The 18,526-nt window shown below is 35.0% G+C and overlaps 2 protein-coding genes across 3 annotated transcripts; one reads left to right on the forward strand and one right to left on the reverse strand.

The window, feature by feature from the left end:
• The first annotated feature begins 1,914 nt into the window (after positions 1–1,914).
• LOC109341317 (retinoblastoma-related protein 1) lies at positions 1,915–9,643 on the forward strand. 2 transcript variants are annotated; one of them, XM_019579196.1, is made up of 18 exons: positions 1,915–2,205; positions 3,265–3,369; positions 3,458–3,600; positions 3,686–3,782; positions 3,939–3,985; positions 4,925–5,114; positions 5,393–5,459; positions 5,657–5,836; positions 5,920–6,113; positions 6,200–7,079; positions 7,294–7,456; positions 7,575–7,647; positions 8,213–8,389; positions 8,470–8,589; positions 8,666–8,810; positions 8,899–9,020; positions 9,139–9,254; positions 9,329–9,498. In XM_019579196.1, exons 1-18 carry the CDS (start codon positions 2,128–2,130, stop codon positions 9,396–9,398), a joined length of 2,967 nt encoding a protein of 988 aa, XP_019434741.1. In that variant the 5' UTR covers positions 1,915–2,127; the 3' UTR covers positions 9,399–9,498. The 2 variants fall into 2 exon arrangements, with proteins under 2 accessions (XP_019434741.1, XP_019434740.1); XM_019579195.1 differs by having other exon boundaries at positions 1,916–2,205; positions 9,346–9,643.
• Positions 9,644–11,747: 2,104 nt separating this feature from the next.
• On the reverse strand, positions 11,748–17,664 carry LOC109341318 (3'-5' exoribonuclease 1-like). Its single transcript, XM_019579197.1, has 4 exons — positions 17,574–17,664; positions 13,775–14,367; positions 12,723–12,898; positions 11,748–12,623 (listed from the first exon to the last, which is right to left on the reverse strand). Exons 1-4 carry the CDS (start codon positions 17,599–17,601, stop codon positions 12,158–12,160), a joined length of 1,263 nt encoding a protein of 420 aa, XP_019434742.1. The 5' UTR covers positions 17,602–17,664; the 3' UTR covers positions 11,748–12,157.
• Positions 17,665–18,526: the final 862 nt, after the last annotated feature.

Raw genomic sequence — 18,526 nt, forward strand, 5'->3', positions numbered from 1 at the left:
CAATTTTGGAGCAAGTTTTAGGCCTTCATAAATTTATGTATTATTACTTCTGATTGATTAAAAAAATATTTAAGTTAAAATTATAATTATTAAATATTTTTCTGGTCAATCATATCTCCTGACACATGGAGTGACACAAAGAAGTGAGACATCATATTTGTACCCGAGTTGGAAGCATATATGTTGTCCCACATTTTGTACTAATTCATGTACCATCACCTCTAATTGATTGAAAAAACTTTTTAAGCTAAAATTATAATTATTGAATTTTTTCTGACCAATTATATCTCCTAACACATAGAGTGAGTGATACAAAGGGGTGAGACAATAAATGTGTACCCCAGCTGGAAGCATATCTATTGTCCCATATTTTGTACTAATTTTTAGAAAAAAATTATTTGAGCTAAAATTGTAATTATTAAATATTTTCCTGACCAATCATATATCCTGACACATAGAGTGACAGGAAGGAGTGAGACAGTAGATATGTGTACCCATTTACGAACACTAAACAGCTCTCCAAGTATTTCTACAATGGAATGAGGATAATTCCCCTAACCCAAAACTTTTTTTTAAAAAACAAAAGTCAGTATAATTAGTTAAGGTAAACATGAATTTGTGTGATAATACGAGAACTTGGTTAAGTCAAAGGTAGTACAAATACCACAACCTCAAAAGCGAAATGTATAGTTTTTCCAACAAATAAAAATATTTAAAACATGAAGCATAACGGATATTATAAAAATTGGGAGAAACAGAATAAAAAGAAGGTACAAATAAAGAGCTTGGATTTCCATATATCCTACATTAAAAGATATGAATTAAATGTTTTTTACATTGTCAGTAAATCATTCACCATCATATGTTAATCATTATCGACTATTAAATAAAAATAATACAAACAATGGTGGATAATATGCTAGTGGTGTCAAACACTTTACATTGATAATGCGTAGATTTTAAACTCGATATGGATCGGGATACTACTGTGAATCCGAACATAAAAAATTACAAGTCTCCTAAAAGAACGTGTGCTCAAGTAAACAAAGTGCATAATGAAGAATATGGCTGACTCTGAGAAAGCCATAAAAAATTCCATTGCTTGAAGGGTAAAAAACATTTATGAAATTTAAGTGAGGTGGTGAACCTGGATTCTTAACCTTCCAAAAATAAAGGGTGAAAATCATTCATGACGGGTCAGGGCCACTCACTCAAGCTTAGCTACATTCTTGTAATTGGCATGTTCTAAACCTTTGAACATTGAAGTTAAAGCATTGTATAGTGATGAATAATCATGGCGAGGATGAATATGTAGGCACCGAGAAACACCATCCAAAGCTGTAAGCAAACATTGTGATAAGGATGTAATAGTTTTTCATACATATCATTTTTAAATCAAGGATATATTCACTTGTCGTTATAAAGATTAATATATCACTGTTCTATAAATGAATGATGAATAATTGATTGATAATGTATAAAGTTGCATACATTTTTTTTCTTCCACTTATGTTATTAATTCTTAATATAAATGAATGTTTGAATAAATATTAAATTCTATTTATTTTTTATCTGGACCTTATTTTATTATACTTTATTCTATCATTGATCCCAAACAAACCATGAGTTATTAAACAGATAAACTCAAATTAAGAGCCCTTAGCTCAGGTTATAAAAATATATAAAAAAAAACTATTTCAGAGCTGCGAGAAAGTTCAAAAAATACTAAATCCCGGTCTCACGGAGAACGAAATAACGAAGTTGCCCCTTCCACGTCAGACAACAAGTTTAGGCGGGAAAAACCAGTATGCGATAACAAGTGGCGCCAAAAACCTGAACAGCTTTCTTTATAGAAATAAAACATTTATTATAAATATAAAAAAATTAATAGATAATTAAAGAGTGACGTTGCATTTCACCAGCACTCAGATTATTCTCTCTCCTCTCTTCTTCTTCCATTATCCACCTCTACCTAGGGTTTCTTAATTTCACACTCTTACTCCAATTTCTCATTTCTCTTATTTCAATTTGTCGATCTTGTTCTCTGAAATCACTTTCCTTTTTCGTGATCTGCATCAATTAGGTTTTTTTTTGTGTGATTTCTAGTCTTCTATAACTGTGCTGAAAATGGAAGATGAGAAGCCTGTGATTGGTTCACTCGATAATAGTGACAAATCCGAGTCTCGGTTCGCAGAGTTCTGCAAGGTTTTTATTTTTCTTACTCATATTTTTGTTTTTCAGCTCTGTTTTTTTTTCTTCTATTTTTCTTTGTTGAATTATCTTTGTTTGTATATAATGTTTTTTAATGCTATAATCAGCTGTGTAGTGTCAGTGTCGGTGATTTGTATGTATAAAGTTAGGTTTTTTAAGTGTTACTGTTACTGGGTTTTTTAAGATTGTTAGTGAGGTTGAATTAAACATGTTCTTTTTTGTACGTTATATATTACATATTATGTTAGAAAGCACTTACCTGAACTAAGTTTCCAGTTTTGAGTGGGAGAGTGGAAAATACGACTAATTTTTTTAACACCAACTGAAAGATAGGAAGATGAAAGTTTTTTTTTGAAATAGTAGGCATGAACATATATGATGAACCACGAATGGAGGAAATCCACAGTGCAATGAATCTGCAAACCCTGTTGAGTTATTTTTAATCTTAAAATAACTAATATTTAAATATTTTTCTTCCAACATTAGTATGTGTTAAGTAATTATGACTCAGGACATGCATTTACTGTATCTAACAAGATGAGTGGGACATTATTTTCACTTCATGAAGATATAACATGTTAGTTACCAACAAGACATTGGTATAGTGGTGTAAGACTCTGCTAGATCCCCAAATAGACTATAAGGTCAAGGGTTCAATTCCTGTGAGCGACACTTGTTGGGATGGGCAGTCACACACCCGAGAAGGATTAGTTCCTTACCTAAAAGTTGAGGGGATACTCTTGGTAGTACTAAAAAACATGTCAGTTACCATGAGAGTTTTTTAGAAACTCCCGGCATACATAGCATCTGTTACTTATTCATGATTAATTTTCACCAGCAAGTGTGTGTATGTCTTTATATAAATATATATTTATTTATCTGGAAACTTGAATGACTCCCAGATCAGGTAGAGATTAGTTAAATAGTGAGGTGGACTTGAAGAAATGTACAAATATAGTTTATGTTTGTAAATAGGCATATTTGCTCTTGCCTTAGTTTCAAATTTATATTTGGTAACTAATGGACTTCACACTAGTGTTCTTTTAATAACAGAATGGACTATCATTGGATGAGAAAAACTGTAAAGAAGCAATGAATCTGTTTGGAGAAACCAAACATCTTCTACTGTCAAATGTTTCATCAGTTGGGATTGGAACGGTACATATGAACATTATTTTTTATTGCAAATTATAAATTATAGTAAAGTTTTAACTTGAATTCATGAGGTTGTATAATTCTTTTACAGTCTGAAGAAGCAGAGCGTTATTGGTTTGCTTTTATTTTATATTCTATCAAGAGGTTGACTCGAAAAAATGAGGAGATCGGGAAGGAAGAGTCTGATTACACTGGGCTTACCTTGTGCCGTATAATGAGAGCAGCTAAGCTTAAGTATTTTACTGGCCTTTTTCTAGTTTAGAAGTTTGTCACCTGATGTATCATTTTATGTTATCATTTATCTTGTATTATTCAACAGCATTGCAGATTTTTTCAGAGAACTTCCTCAGTTTGTTGTTAAGGCTGGTCCAATTTTAAGTAATGTATATGGCACAGATTGGGAAAACAGGCTTGAGGTATTGAGTAAACAGAATCATGATTACATTTTTGCATGGTTTATGATACATGTGTGTACTGTAGGTCTAGTGGTCTCTTTTTTTAATCCTTGGAACCATTTTTTGTTGAGTGATTCTTTACATTTCTCTTTTGATGATTTGATATGTCTATATCAGGCAAAGGAGATGCATGCCAATACTATTCACTTAAAGATTCTCAGCAAGTGAGTAGCCCATCATTTGCATCCATGTCTTTTGATTATTGTCTTAAGTGACAGATTCATTATTCATTAATTTGTGAGAACATTTAATTTCTCTTCTTCACTACCTATACTATTATACAGCTATACCCTGTTATGATATTCAACTAATAAAAACTATATTTGTCTTAGCATGTACTTAAACTACCAAAATATTAAGTGTGTTTGGTTTAGCATACTGTGTTCAGAAAATTGGATAATGAAATGCTCAAGACAAACTTTTTGGCTGTAAAGCTATTTCTGTAATAATTAAGCGAAACCATGTATGTGCTGATTAAAGGGTAGTATAGTTTTCTGTTGATAGTTGTATATCCCTTTGAGTCCTTGTGTTTTTTTAGATTTCGTGAATGCCATTCTAAGACATTGCTTAAAATTGTTGGTAGTCAAGGTCACACTTCCTTGCATGTTAAATTGTTGGTATTTCATATTATCAAAGTCATATTGATAAATTACCTACAAAAACAGTCATATTGGTACCTTAAACCAGAAGCAATTTATCATGAAAATTGAAAAAACTTAAAAGGAGATATAATGCCTTGCTGGAGGATGAAAATGTTTGTAGTAGAGGCTGTGTACTCAAGGTGGTACAAACATATTGAGATGGTAACAGGCTTATCCGATATGAAATATAAAACTTGATTTTGCATAGTTACCTTATCGAAGGCCAAATGTTTCATTTGGGAATATTTATAGCCATCCTAGGTTCCAACATCTTATTATTTGTTTGATCTTAACAATCCAAGGAAGCAGATGTGTGATGTTATCATTTAGTTATCTTAGACTTTGAGATCGTATGCCAAGCAGTCCTAGTTTTGCTGCATAATGTTGTTTGCTTTGATTATCGTGTGCAGCATGCTGCATGCCTACACAATGACATGACACCTTATAAATTGATTGTGGCAGGTACTATAAACGTGTATTTGAGGAATTCTTTGTGGCAATTGATGCAAATGTGGAAAATAATACATCTGTAACTGTTCATGCATCTGAATACCTTCGCTTTGGATGGTTACTTTTTCTGGCAATTCGTGTTCATGCTTTCAGTCGTTTCAAAGACTTGGTATCTTCCACCACTGGTTTAATTTCGATCTTGGTAAGTTGGATTCTTATGGTACTTTCACGAAGATGCTTCATATTTTTTATTTTATTTTGAACATAGAATAATATGTAGAGAATTGTTGGAACTCTGTACTCTTCTAGTTTTTTACTTTTATAAATTACTTGTTTGAGGCTGGGGGCTTTCATGGTATGTCATTATGCATTAAATACAATTGTTCTAGACTAGTCTTTGAGGTTGTAATATTCACTCCTTTGTTTTTTGTGGGGGTATGAACGAAACATTTTCTTATTTGCTGGGTGAATATGTTACAGGCTATCTTGATTATTCATGTTCCCGCACGCTTTCGGAATTTCAGCATTCATGACTCGGCTCGCTTTGGTAATTCTCCTTGTTCTCTTCCCTGCATTTTGTTCAAAATTTTCTTGTTCTCTTTGATGATTGTTGTCTTCTGACATGCATGCATACACATTCTTGTCAACACATCCATTTACTTGTATATTATTTTGGTGGTGGGTTTACATGTCCTATTTGTTCAAAATATGATTCCATTGTAATTACATCAGAGTTTCTTTCAGTTAAGAAAAGTAACAAAGGTGTGGACCTCCTTGCATCGCTTTGCAACATTTATAACACTTCAGAAGACGAGTTGAGGAAAACAATGGTGAAAGCCAATAATTTAATTGCAGATATATTGAAGAAGAAGCCCTTTTTGGCGTCTGAATGTGAAACTGAAAACCTAGAGAACTTTGATAAAGGTTCATTTTCCTTGTGTTGTTGATCATTTATGCATTGTAAATGCAAAATGTCTAACTGATTTTTATTATTTCTTTAATTGCAGATGGTTTGACCTATTTTAAAGATCTAATGGAAGAGTCATCTCTGCTATCCAGTTTAAATATCTTAGAAAAAGATTATGATGACATGATTCGCAAGAAGGGTGAACTGGATGAAAGATTGTTCATTAATGAGGAAGACAGCTTGTTAGCTTCAGGAAGTTTGTCTGGAGGTTCTGTTTCCTCAAGTGGTGTAAAGGTATGGATAATGAAAAAGTTGTTCCAAAATTTAGTTTTTTTTTGTGCAAGCCAATACCTAAAATTATTTATTATGTTGCTCTATAGAGGAAATGCGATTTGATGTCATCACCTGTTAAGACTATTTCAAGCCCACTCACACCCCACCGCTCTCCTGTATCTTATGCTAACAGCATTCTGGGTAGTGCAAATTCGAAGATGGCAGCCACCCCTGTAAGCACGGCAATGACTACTGCAAAGTGGCTTCGTACTGTCATTTCTCCACTTGCATCAAGGCCCTCACAAGAGCTGGAGCGATTCTTGACATTGTGTGACAAGGATGTTACAGGTGATGTGGTGCGCAGGACGCAGATTATTTTGCAGGCTATATTTCCTAGTAGTCCTCTTGGAGAAAGGTGTGTAACTGGAACTCTGCAAAGTGCAAATCTCATGGACAATATTTGGGCAGAGCAGCGAAGATTGGAAGCCCTGAAGTTATACTACAGGGTATTGGAAGCAATGTGCAGAGCAGAAGCCCAAATACTCCATACAACTAATTTGACCTCACTACTAACTAATGAGAGGTTCCATCGGTGTATGCTTGCGTGTTCTGCAGAACTAGTCCTGGCAACTCACAAGACCGTAACAATGTTGTTCCCTGCGGTACTGGAAAGGACTGGAATTACGGCTTTTGACCTTAGCAAGGTGATTGAAAGTTTCATTAGACATGAAGAATCTCTCCCCAGAGAGTTGAGGCGGCATTTGAATTCGTTGGAAGAACGACTTTTAGAGAGCATGGTATGGGACAAAGGTTCCTCGATGTATAATTCCTTGGCAGTTGCTAAACCTGCCCTTTCGGGTGAAATAAGTGGTCTAGGACTCTTAGCTGAGCCAATGCCATCATTGGATGAAATTGCACTGCATATTAACTTCTCTTGTGGAGGGCTGCCTCCTTTGCCTTCCTTACCTAAGCTTGAGACCTCACCAAGTAATTATCCTCTTTATTTAGTTTGAAGATTTTAAGTTGCATTTTTTTTTGTTTTCGTGTAATCCCCACCTCAGCACTCAGAGTGTCTGTCATGGTAGTATATGATGATGCATAAGATTGTTCCTCTTCCAATCCTCTCCCTCCTAAAAGAGCACATACTGAAAAGACATACTTTTCATTTTAAATAACATCTCTGTCATTGAATAAATTTCAGCTCAGAATGGGGATATCAGATCACCAAAGCGGCTCTGTACTGAATATCGAAATGTGTTGGTAGATCGAAATTCTTTCACTTCACCAGTGAAAGACCGGTTACTTCTTTTCAGCAACCTTAAGTCAAAGCTACCCCCACCTCCTTTGCAATCCGCTTTTGCAAGGTATAACTTGGATGAGCCAGGCAGTAGCTGTCTATGTAAATCTGCATTATATAATTTTTTCATCACTTTACTGTTGTATACTTCTTTTGGTTCTGTGTTTATTGTTTCTTCCCTGCAGTCCAACAAAACCAAATCCAGGAGGCGGAGGAGAAACGTGTGCAGAAACTGGGATCAACATCTTTTTTAGCAAGGTATTGGACCGTAGCAGTACTGTTATACCTATCCAGTTGTTTAAAAGGATTTACATGCTATATGTAATAGATGTCCACATTTGACAGTCATCTTTAATTTTCTAGAGTAAAAGGAAATGACTCTTGCTGGTGCAATGTTGTATTTACTCCCTATTTGTTTGATGCAGCAAGACATCGAAATTTGTTTTTCTTAATCCTCAATTTTGTGACTCTTTAACCTGGTTTCCAGAACTACTGGCTGTGTTTATCTTTTATATTGAGAATTTAAGTTGCCTTTTGGAATTGGAGTATTACATACTTTCCATTTGTTTGATGTGGCAATACATCAAGATTTGTTTTTCTTAATCCCTAACTTTACGACTCTAACATAGTTTCCAGTGCTAATCTCTCTGTTTATCTTTTATATTGAGAATTTAAGTTGCATTTTGGAATTGTAGTGTTACATAATTTCCATTTCTGTTTCAAGCTGGATGGGGTAGCTGTTCTGTTTATTTAAGATTTAATGATTTGCTGCTTCACTATGTCATTCTGAGCATTGGAGCTCGTATACACTTGTATTTTCTAGATCATTAAGTTGGGAGCAGTCAGAATAAGTGGCATGGTTGAAAGGCTACAATTATCTCAGGAGATAAGGGAAAATGTATACTGTCTTTTCCAGAAAATCCTAAATCAATGCCCATCTCTCTTCTTCAACCGCCACATTGACCAAATCATCTTGTGTTGCATATATGGAGCTGCAAAGGTTTTTCTTAAGTTTCAGAAATTTGAGACTATAATGTGTTCTTCTAGTATTACCTCTTCTCACCTTGTTTTGTTTTGCAGATTTCTCAACTGAACCTAACTTTCAGGGAGATCATAAACAACTATAGAAAGCAACCACAATGCAAACTACAAGTCTTTCGCAATGTATTTGTTGACTGGTCATTGACACACCGAAAGGGGGTATGTAACTTTATTTGATTCTTATCTTAAGTTTTATGAGACTTAATGAATTTATATATGATCTGAATGAAAACAGAGAACTGGACAGGAGCATGTTGACATCATTACATTTTACAATGAAATATTCATTCCATCTGTAAAGCCACTGCTGGTTGAACTGGGCCCTGGGGAGACAAATATGAAAAGCAACCGGATACCCGAAGTTGATAATAAAAATGATGGTACAGGTTTGTTTGCCTTGTTTTGCTTTCAATCCCAGCCTTTGTCATTCCTTCAATCCATTCACTTGTGTACTTCTTTCCTTGCCAGTCCATTTAGCACAATGTCCTGGGTCACCTAAAATATCTCCTTTCCCAAGCCTTCCTGACATGTCTCCAAAAAAAGTATCTTCCACACGCAATATTTATGTTTCACCATTACGATCGTCTAAGGTACTTCGATTTGTTGGGCTCTCTTAATTGAACCATTTGTTTTACCTTTATCTTTACCAGTTTGTGAGCACTGTTTTCTTATCTGTTACTCATGTGCAATCATTCATTATGTGCAAAGATGGATGCTCTAATATCACATGGCTCAAGAAGTTATTATGCATGTGTTGGGGAAAGCACTCATGCATATCAAAGCCCCTCAAAAGACTTGACTGCCATCAATAACCGATTGAAAGGGTATGCTTTACTATGTCCTTACTTTGAATTGTAATTTAATATTTATTAACATGGAGGGTGATGTCCTTACTTAGTCCGATTCTATATTTAGCAACCGGAAGGTCAGAGGTCCGCTCAATTTCGATGAAGTCGATGTTGGTTTAGTTAGCGACTCTATGGTTGCTAACAGCCTCTATCTACAGAGTGGAAGTTGTGCATCATCATCATCATCAGGTGCACCATTGAAGTCTGAGCAACGTGACTGTTAATGGTGTGTACATGAAGAGGGTATTGTATGAGCAGTGAGATTGTAGATTGCTGCCACTACCCTCATGTACTTGTTTATGGTAGGTAGGTTTTTAGTGCAAAATGTAGATTCTCTAATAAGGTTATTACCTTTGTAGTTTAACCTCCTTTTTTTGTGACTGGGGTCTTCAAAACTAATCACATTACACGTATTTATAACTGACCATGCCTTATCATTCATTCAAAACCATTTCTACACTTTGCAAGAACCATCATGTTTCTAATCAATTGACTTTGGTACTTTATCAAAATACGTGCGATTATTCATTCAATATACATTCATGGATCTACCACAATTTCTACAACCAAAATGAGCATAGCATGAACGAATTATTAACGTACAAAATGAAATTCTGGTTTAATCCAAGTCTTAAAGCAGTTGATGTGAAGTTGGGTATAGTTGAAAAAAGGATGAGAGAAATAAAAAGGGAGTTTGTTTTTTTTTCGTGCAAAAAACAGTTAACTAAAAAATTATATGTAAAATATTATTTCAGGATAAAATATAAAGAAATAGTTTATGAATTCAATTTTAATTTTAAAATGTTTTTTTTTTAAATTTGAGTACCTTTTTTATTTCCACGTATTACTCTGGGAATCGTTAATATTTATGAAATTGGTTTTTCCCCAAATAATGTCTAAAAGAACAAAAAAAAATGTGTCTATAAATTCAAATTGCGTAAATTATGAATTCAATAATTGAACTTACATAAGGAAACGTATTTGAAAATATAAATTACATAAAAATAAGATATGAATATGATAATTTGAAAATCCAAAATATAAAATTAAATGGAGTTTTGTGTTGTCTACTTACCCAAAAAAGTTGCATAAAAAAATATCAGGGACAAAGCAATGCATGCTTGTTTCGAGTAGTCACTATTCCGTTTTTAAGTCTCGAGTATGAAAACACTATTATTGAACAATAGGTAATTTGAATATATTGTGGATTGTCTTTCGTAGAGAATACTAGACAAAAAAAAGTAGTGTTATAAAAACCGGTTTGTGCCGACTGGTTCAACCGGTGAACCGGTCTCAATACTGATACGGTACAATAATTATAGCGGTCATGCAATCATACTGGTTAAAACAAGTCATACGGCCGGTTTTCAATTGAACCGTACCGGTCATACCAGCCAGTTTTTATTTAAAATTAATATTTTAATGAAATTGAAAAAAAATATTGATTTTTTTATTGATTTTTCTGCATTAATAATAATACATTATATTTTATATTTAATTTCGTCAGTATGCAATTTAATTAGTGAACCACCGGTTGAAATGATATACTAGATGACCGATTAAAAATTAACAACACTCCAAAAAAGTACTAACATGATGGAGAGAGAGTGTATACATAAATTGTGGAAATCATACAAGCACATCAGATCAATCTTGACAAGAGTCTAAACTTCAAAAAAAAAAACAAATGTTGATTAGGCACTCCTCTAACCATAAAGTAGCCTTAAAACACACTTACTAGATTGTGTGTAGTCATTCCCCAACTACACCAAATCCAATTTAACAGCTAACTAACAAGCTCAATATTAGATTGTTACCAACAACAAAAGAGCCAAATATCCTAACCTTGTGAAGGCCATTGTTCTTCAATGTCTTATACAGGGTCTTAAACCAAGTCTCTAAATTTCTAAAATCAATTTGGAAATGTTAATAAATTATTAAGATTATTGAAACAGTAGTAGGTTAGTAAAACAATTGAAATAATAAAAAGAAAGTGATTGAATAAAATAATAAAATAAGACTAAAATTGTTACTAAAATTAAGAGTCTAAAATTAACTCTTACAATAAAGAAAAATGCTAGTGTAATAATGAAACTACCAAGACAGTCTTACTAAACCATACCCTTAGTATTTAGCTAAAGTCCTATTTGATTTTTGAAAAGCATGCCACATTTTTCATTCAATAAAAAAAAAGACATCACAAGTGTGAAACTTCACTCAGAAAGTAATATGCATATGATACACTTAAAAACCAATAAAATTCAATTTCAAAGTTTAATATTCCTGGAGTTTTGATGCCTATTACTTTCGAAGGTTAAAGGTTAAAGCTCCAATACCCACCCAAAAAACACACTACACTAGTCTTCCCTCAACGAATTTCAGTGTAACTACAGTTAACAAGGTCAAAGATGGGTTATTATGGTCCCTAACATGCATGAAAAGCTCCAAAGATAAATATAGTAATTGAGATTAGAGCAAGGAAACAAAGTCCTATTTCATTCATGGATTATTTAAAAGATAACTTACCATGCCTTAGCATGTAAAAGCATGAAGCCTAAACTACTATCCCCCAATTCCTTAAATTTCCCCAATGGTTCTCCAGATAATAAGTCAGCTTTACAGTTGAAGCTCCCTCTCTCTCCTTAACAAAGACTACTTTAATGTTTAGCAGTCACAGTAATAATAAGGAAATTCATCCACCTAATTTTTCTACATCAAACAGAAACCTCACCACACATGCTTCCACTAGAGACACAACTACTTTCATAACCAATTTCGATATCCTCTTTTTTCATTTTTTTTACTTCTTTTTTACACATATATAATAGAAAACTTAGGAGTTGATGATCATAGTATATACTGAAAGGTACTCTCACTTTTCAGTTAAGGGTAGATGCCCATTCAAAGTAATGGCAGCGGGCACCTCGAGTTGCAGTCCAATTTCCACATCCATAGAAAAGGCTCCCTTGCTTTGGCCCTGGCTTCCTCACCATGCCCCTACTGCTTTTCACCCCACAGAAACAGAATGGGTGGTACTGCTGAACCAGGGAGGTACTCACAGCTTTCGCTTTGTAGGGGGACTGAGGGAAAAAGCTTGGATGCTCTGGAGACTGCTTCCACATCAACGACCCATCAGCGGCAGTCTGCCACATTATGGAATTGGTAATGGAAAACTTGAAGCCCCTGTGCATGAGCAGTGCCAGTAGGCGAGCGGTGTTTTTGGCATCATCAAGGCCACAATGAGCACGACCCTGCCAGGCCAAGCCGGCTATCTCAACAGCCTCTTTTAGATTGCACTTCACAGCACCAAATACCTCACGGAAAGGAATCCTTAAGTTGATCCATCTAACACAAGTTAATAGGCAGATTAATAAAAGTCATCTGAAAATGAAATCCTGATAAACATATGTCATCGATCAATCACTTCTGCACTGCAGAACTTACCGGTTGAAATAAGGAGGCTTCCTTATTTTCTTGAATCGGCATTCAGATTCAAGCATCACCCGACAATCCCAGTTAGACCATGTAACCACAGCAAAATTGGCGTTCTTTATTCCCTTCTTCTCAAGCCATTTATCATGCCTAAGTAGAGCCTCACTCAATGTAACACCCCTGTCCACCTAAAACACAAAATAAAAAAGACAATTAGCAATCTAAACTCTACAGGCAAGAATGAACAGCAAAATGTAATAGTTGATCACCTACAGATAGATTATAAAAAATAGTAGAAAAAGCACACATGTATTCCTATCCCTCAAGGTTAGTTTAGGGGCCCTTATCATGCTTTAAAAAGAGTGCAATGTAGGGGTACAAAACATCTATTTGGTCCTTACCTAAGCAAAGCCCTTCATCTACACCACATGAATTAATTGGGTCAACCTCAATAGATATTAATGATCCACTACATATGAATTTATGTCCACCGTTGTAGTTCTCAAGTCTCAACAACTTTTCAATTTTCACTTTAACCACTTCAATTTTCATCCTACTCCACAAAACGCCAGTCACTAGTTTCAGGAATGTTACATTTCAACTAATTGAGACATTGCATATAAAAACACCAATCGTGTATTGTCAAACTAAATATTATACACATTACTCCGAAATTTCATGGTAAAAACTATCCCTACAATAGAGGAAAACAGCCCCAACTCCGTGTAAATATCTATATTAGTTCAATCCAAAGAAGAAGCCACTGACTTGAAATAATCAAATTACTTCTCCCCCAAGGAATATTTTTTTATCATCACTCGGATAATATTGGTCAATGAAGATGGGGATGAACCACTACAGAAACTCCTTTCCCTTGTGCCAAGAGAGTTACAATTTACAGAAACCATGATATTTGATATGCAAATGGCGATGTAATTGTTAGCTCAATAACAACAGATTAAAGAGTAAAAAACCCCACATAAGAAAGGTAAGAAATGGTTTGTCCTACTATGTTTGTATCATTTCCTTCTAGTAAGTAAAAGTGAAATTTTGCCTTAAAACACCTGCATTTGCTGAATACCAGTCAGATCTTTGCAGAAATCGGTCAGAAGCTGATTGCAGGTAGGCCTCACATATGTCTGGAAACATGCTTCCAGCTGGCCAGTGACACTATTCACTATCACAGATGGAAACTCGATTATTTCTTGAGGGTGGGGATTCTTATCCTTGTCACAGGTCGCCTCAAAGTCTATGACCACAAAATACTGAAATTCTTGACATTGCTCATGTGGGTAACCCTGAGCAACCATATTGATTGGGACATACTGAAGCTGGTTACCGACAGGATAAGGGTAGAGCTGGCTCTCAAAAGCATTCATTGGGCATTGCTGCAACTTGTGAGGGTTAAAATGGCAGGCTGCCCAGGTGCTGTAATCATGGTGATAAGTAGGTATAGTGTGAAATTCATTGGAAGGCTCAAGAAACTCCCTGCCAAAACGGCGGTTACGTTCAGCAACATCAGCAGCTGGATGAGTACCCAGCTCACTTTTAAGCTTCGTAAAGCCTTCCAAAGAACTCCCATTACAGTGAAAATTGCAAGGGAAACCCTTGCCCTGGAGGCATTTTAGGGATGCCTCACAGGTTATTTGCATATTTTCTGCACAAAAAAAGAATCAAGATCAGTGTGAGCCACAGTATAACATCTGCCAAAATCTTGCACTTACAAAAAAAAAAAGTTTACACGAAGGGAATAGTCGCAGACAAAATTGGAACCACAAATCAGCTTTTCATGAGATGATAACAAACAAGTCATTTAGCTTTAAAAAAGTTAAATTGCAACATTAAGAACCTAAAGGTATCTCCCAACACAAAAAAAAACTCTTGCTAAGACAGCATACTCTGATACATGTACTGTGTTATCCAAGGGGTAATGCAAATTAGACCAAGATAATATGAACACACATTAAGAAATATTGGACTTCACACTAAATTATAATTGAATAAACTTTTATCCAATTCCAGGTGTTACCTGAATCAAATAAGATAATATAATGAATTCAAAACAACACATTTTTTACCTTTCCATTAGTAAGTGGTTCTATTGAAAATGGTGATCAAAAAACTTTATGCAATACCAAGTTTAAAACTTGGCAGCCTATGAAATGATATCTAGTACACATTTTTTCATGAATCTACAACAACCAAGCCTTAGTCCAACTAGGTGAGGTCAGCTAAAAAAGTGTGTTCCAATGCATGAGGCTCCCAGCTAGTGAGGTATAGGGAGGGTATATGTATGCAGCCTTACCCCACAACCAGAAAGGTTGCTTTCAAGATTTAAACCTATGACCCCTTAGTCACTAAAAACAACAACTTTCCCATTGTGCCAAGGCTCACCCTTAAAAGTGGTCCAGTGCATGAAACTCTCATCTAGTGGGGTTGGGGAGGGTAGATGTATGCAACCTTCTCCTCACAAGTGAAGAAGTTGTTTTCAATATTTGAACTCATGACCATAAGGTCACATGGCAAGCAAACTTACTCCCACGTCAAGTTCATCAGACAAGATTATTTTACATTATTGCAAAATCGGACAATACTGTTACAGTGTAGGATATGCAATAAAAGGGCACTGCCAAAACATGAAACACCAGTGAGCAATGGTTTGAAACCAAACTAAACAGTGAATTGTTGTATGGTCCAAGATTGAGCCTCTCAAGCCGAACCATATTGGACATTGAACACCCCTTCAAACGTGTAACATTAATAGTGAGATAAATTTTATCTTTCTTCAAATGTACTAGCTAGTTGATCAAATGATAATTGAAATTCAACACTAATGTTGGATCCCAACGACAGGACATATAATACAGAAATGTTAGGATACATATCTACACTCTGCATCACATTGCAGCACAAAAGTGGGTCAACAGAGAAAGATACATAGTGCCAGATCTCCCTTTCACACTTTTACCCTCAAATCTCTATTTTTCCATCTCTTAAACTCATCAAATCTTTATTTATCCTTTAAAACTCGACAAACTTCTACTTTATCCTCACTAAAACTCATGAAACCTCTACTTTACCCTTGCTTTAACCAACTTGCTTCCACCGATTGTGGTGTTCTGGTCTCCTAATACCCATATCCATGGCACAGACCAATTCATAGTGGACCCTTAGCAGTGTTTCTTCTTTCTCCGGCAAACTTAATGTGCAAAGAGGTGCACGCTATAGAGATTTTGCAGCTCTGAACTCAAATCGGAAACTTCTTGTCCCTGTTCTGGTTTCATCCCAGTAGAGCACACCCATGTTTTGTAGAGTTCAAGCGGGCTATACTTTCTCCACATTCCCTGCACTCTGTTTCAGCAAGATTCCAAAATCTCACCTGTTTCCTGCAGCTTCTTGCTCTGTTTTGGCCCCTGCACTCTGTCTAAGCAATTTCTGCACTCCGATTTCTCAGCCTCTGTTTCAGCCTTCTGGCCATGCCCGTGTCTGTTTGTTATTAGAATGCTAACATGTTCCCTAAGGCACACTGATTAAGGAACAGAAAAGTGGTATATATTTAACATATTTGAAACTAATATATTCAGTTTCCCAACAAAAACTTACCTCTTTCTTACTCCTTAAAGAGCACTGCTTACTAGTACCTGGTGTTGCTACTTCTTATTACATTATTGTTTTAGCATGTCTAATGACTTTTGACTTGAGCACTAATGATGAATATGTGTGGATTGGAATTATTTACACTGTATCCACCATCTTGGGTAGGACACTGTTGTAGCATTTAAGAGGTTGACCATCCGGGTTTAACTACTGTGCTACAGTGACAGCTATGAACAAAAAAAATCATTTGTCCCCATATACAAGCAAAACAGGAGAAAGAAACAGTAACTTAAACAAGCTATTGAGGAAACCTGAAGCCCTAGACACTGACGTAAGATAGCTTTGATCATTTGCACCAAGAGATGGGGACTCAAAAGAGATAAGGATTAGAAAGAGAACTCAAATTCAGGAATTGACTATAGCGAATTCAGAACCTGGAATATCAGTGCAAACGATAAATTTATGGCTACTACACACACGTAGGGATAGATGATCTAGCTCGGGCATCAATGTTAGACAGAAATGATTTCTGTGAATAATTTAACAAGTGTCCTTTTTATAAACCTGCATATCTGAACCAACTGAAAATACACCATTTCGCATTCAGTACACTGTTAGTGTCTACAAATCAACAAAAAATCTTACATTCTGATTGTTAGAAAACAATTTGGTTGGAATATCTTTGTTGAAACCAAGCATGTGATTTGTCAAATCAAAATTTGAACTTCAACATGATCCCATCAACCTAAAATTTCTGAAAATATCATTGCTTTCAGTTTTGGCACCTAACCAACACCCCTCCTCGTCATGTAGATTTCCCTCCCGTGTTCACCAGTAACCATGCCTTAAACTCTATTCTTTAGATCTCATCTCCACGACAATGACAACATCCATCAAACACAAACTCCTGACATTGTAGGAGATGCTACCCACTCCTCAGTCCCTGTCATCTCAGTAGCAAAAATGCAAAACCCACCACTCCTCACAGTTTAACTACCAGATTCGGACCTGAACCTAGTAAAAACCACTCTTTTGTACTGAATTCTCACACACATTGCACCCAACCACGCTAAACCAAATTTTAACAATGATCTAAAACTCTCTTTAATTTTTTTTTTTTAAAAAGTGAAGCACAAACAAATGCTACCACAGTCAAATACACACACATAAAAAATCAGAAATTAAAACAAAATTCACAAAAAAATGTCATTAATCAGAATAAAAACCAAACCAAATTGAATTGCATTAAAGAAGAAAAAAACGAACCTGAATTTTCAAGGGCCATGGTGATCATGAATAAAATTAAGATCCACCAGTGATTTCATGAGATCCTGATATATATAAAATCCCCCTGGAGTTCAAGAAAATCAAAATAAACCAAACCGAGTCGAAATTAAAATCAGAGAAGTTAATAGAAAGCGTGTGAAAATCAAAGAGAATAGAGAGAGAGATTGAGAGAGAGAGAGAGGTGAAGAGAACCTGGTTGTAGAGAGAGAAAGCGAGGAGAGAGAGAGAAAGCGAGGAGAGAGAGAGATGAGGTTGGAGTGAAATTACCTAATGGATTTTTATAACTCTTTCTCTTTCTCTTTCTCTCTCTCTCTGTTTTACTTTGTTTCGTGGGAAAGTCGAGTATTCCCGGAGAAGAGTGGGTTCCACGCAACAGTTAATAATTAAATAAATATATTAATTTCAACATTTAATAAAATTAGAACTGCTTTGCTTTTTGGGTGGTGGGGTGAAAACGTGTGGAGCGTGCAAAGGATGCGTTACGAGTGAGCCTCAACATTGTTTCCTACTCTCTCTCTCCCACAATAAAAATATATTACTCAACAATATAACAATTTTTATACTGTTATTATATAATTTATCATTCAATTTTTATTATTATTAATTTATAATAAAATAATATAAATGAATAATAAATTATATATTAAATATATATTTTTAAATTATATTGTATAGATATTATACTTATTTTTTATTTTATTTTAAGATTTTAATTTTGTCATCTAAATAAAAACCAATAATTAATCTTTGATGTTACCATTGCATCTTCATAGAGGAATGGGAGGAGCTTTTCTCAGCTGTTATATAATCTTTTATCCAAAAAAATCATCCAATCAATAACAAAATAGAGGTTGTGGTCCAAATGTTCAAAATTATACCCTAACCTTCACGCTAAATTAAAAACAAATGGGTGAGTAACTGGGCTCTCAATT

The sequence above is a fragment of the Lupinus angustifolius genome, unplaced genomic scaffold (genome assembly GCF_001865875.1).
Source record: "Lupinus angustifolius cultivar Tanjil unplaced genomic scaffold, LupAngTanjil_v1.0 Scaffold_428, whole genome shotgun sequence".
In the NCBI taxonomy this organism is placed as follows: Eukaryota; Viridiplantae; Streptophyta; class Magnoliopsida; order Fabales; family Fabaceae; genus Lupinus; species Lupinus angustifolius.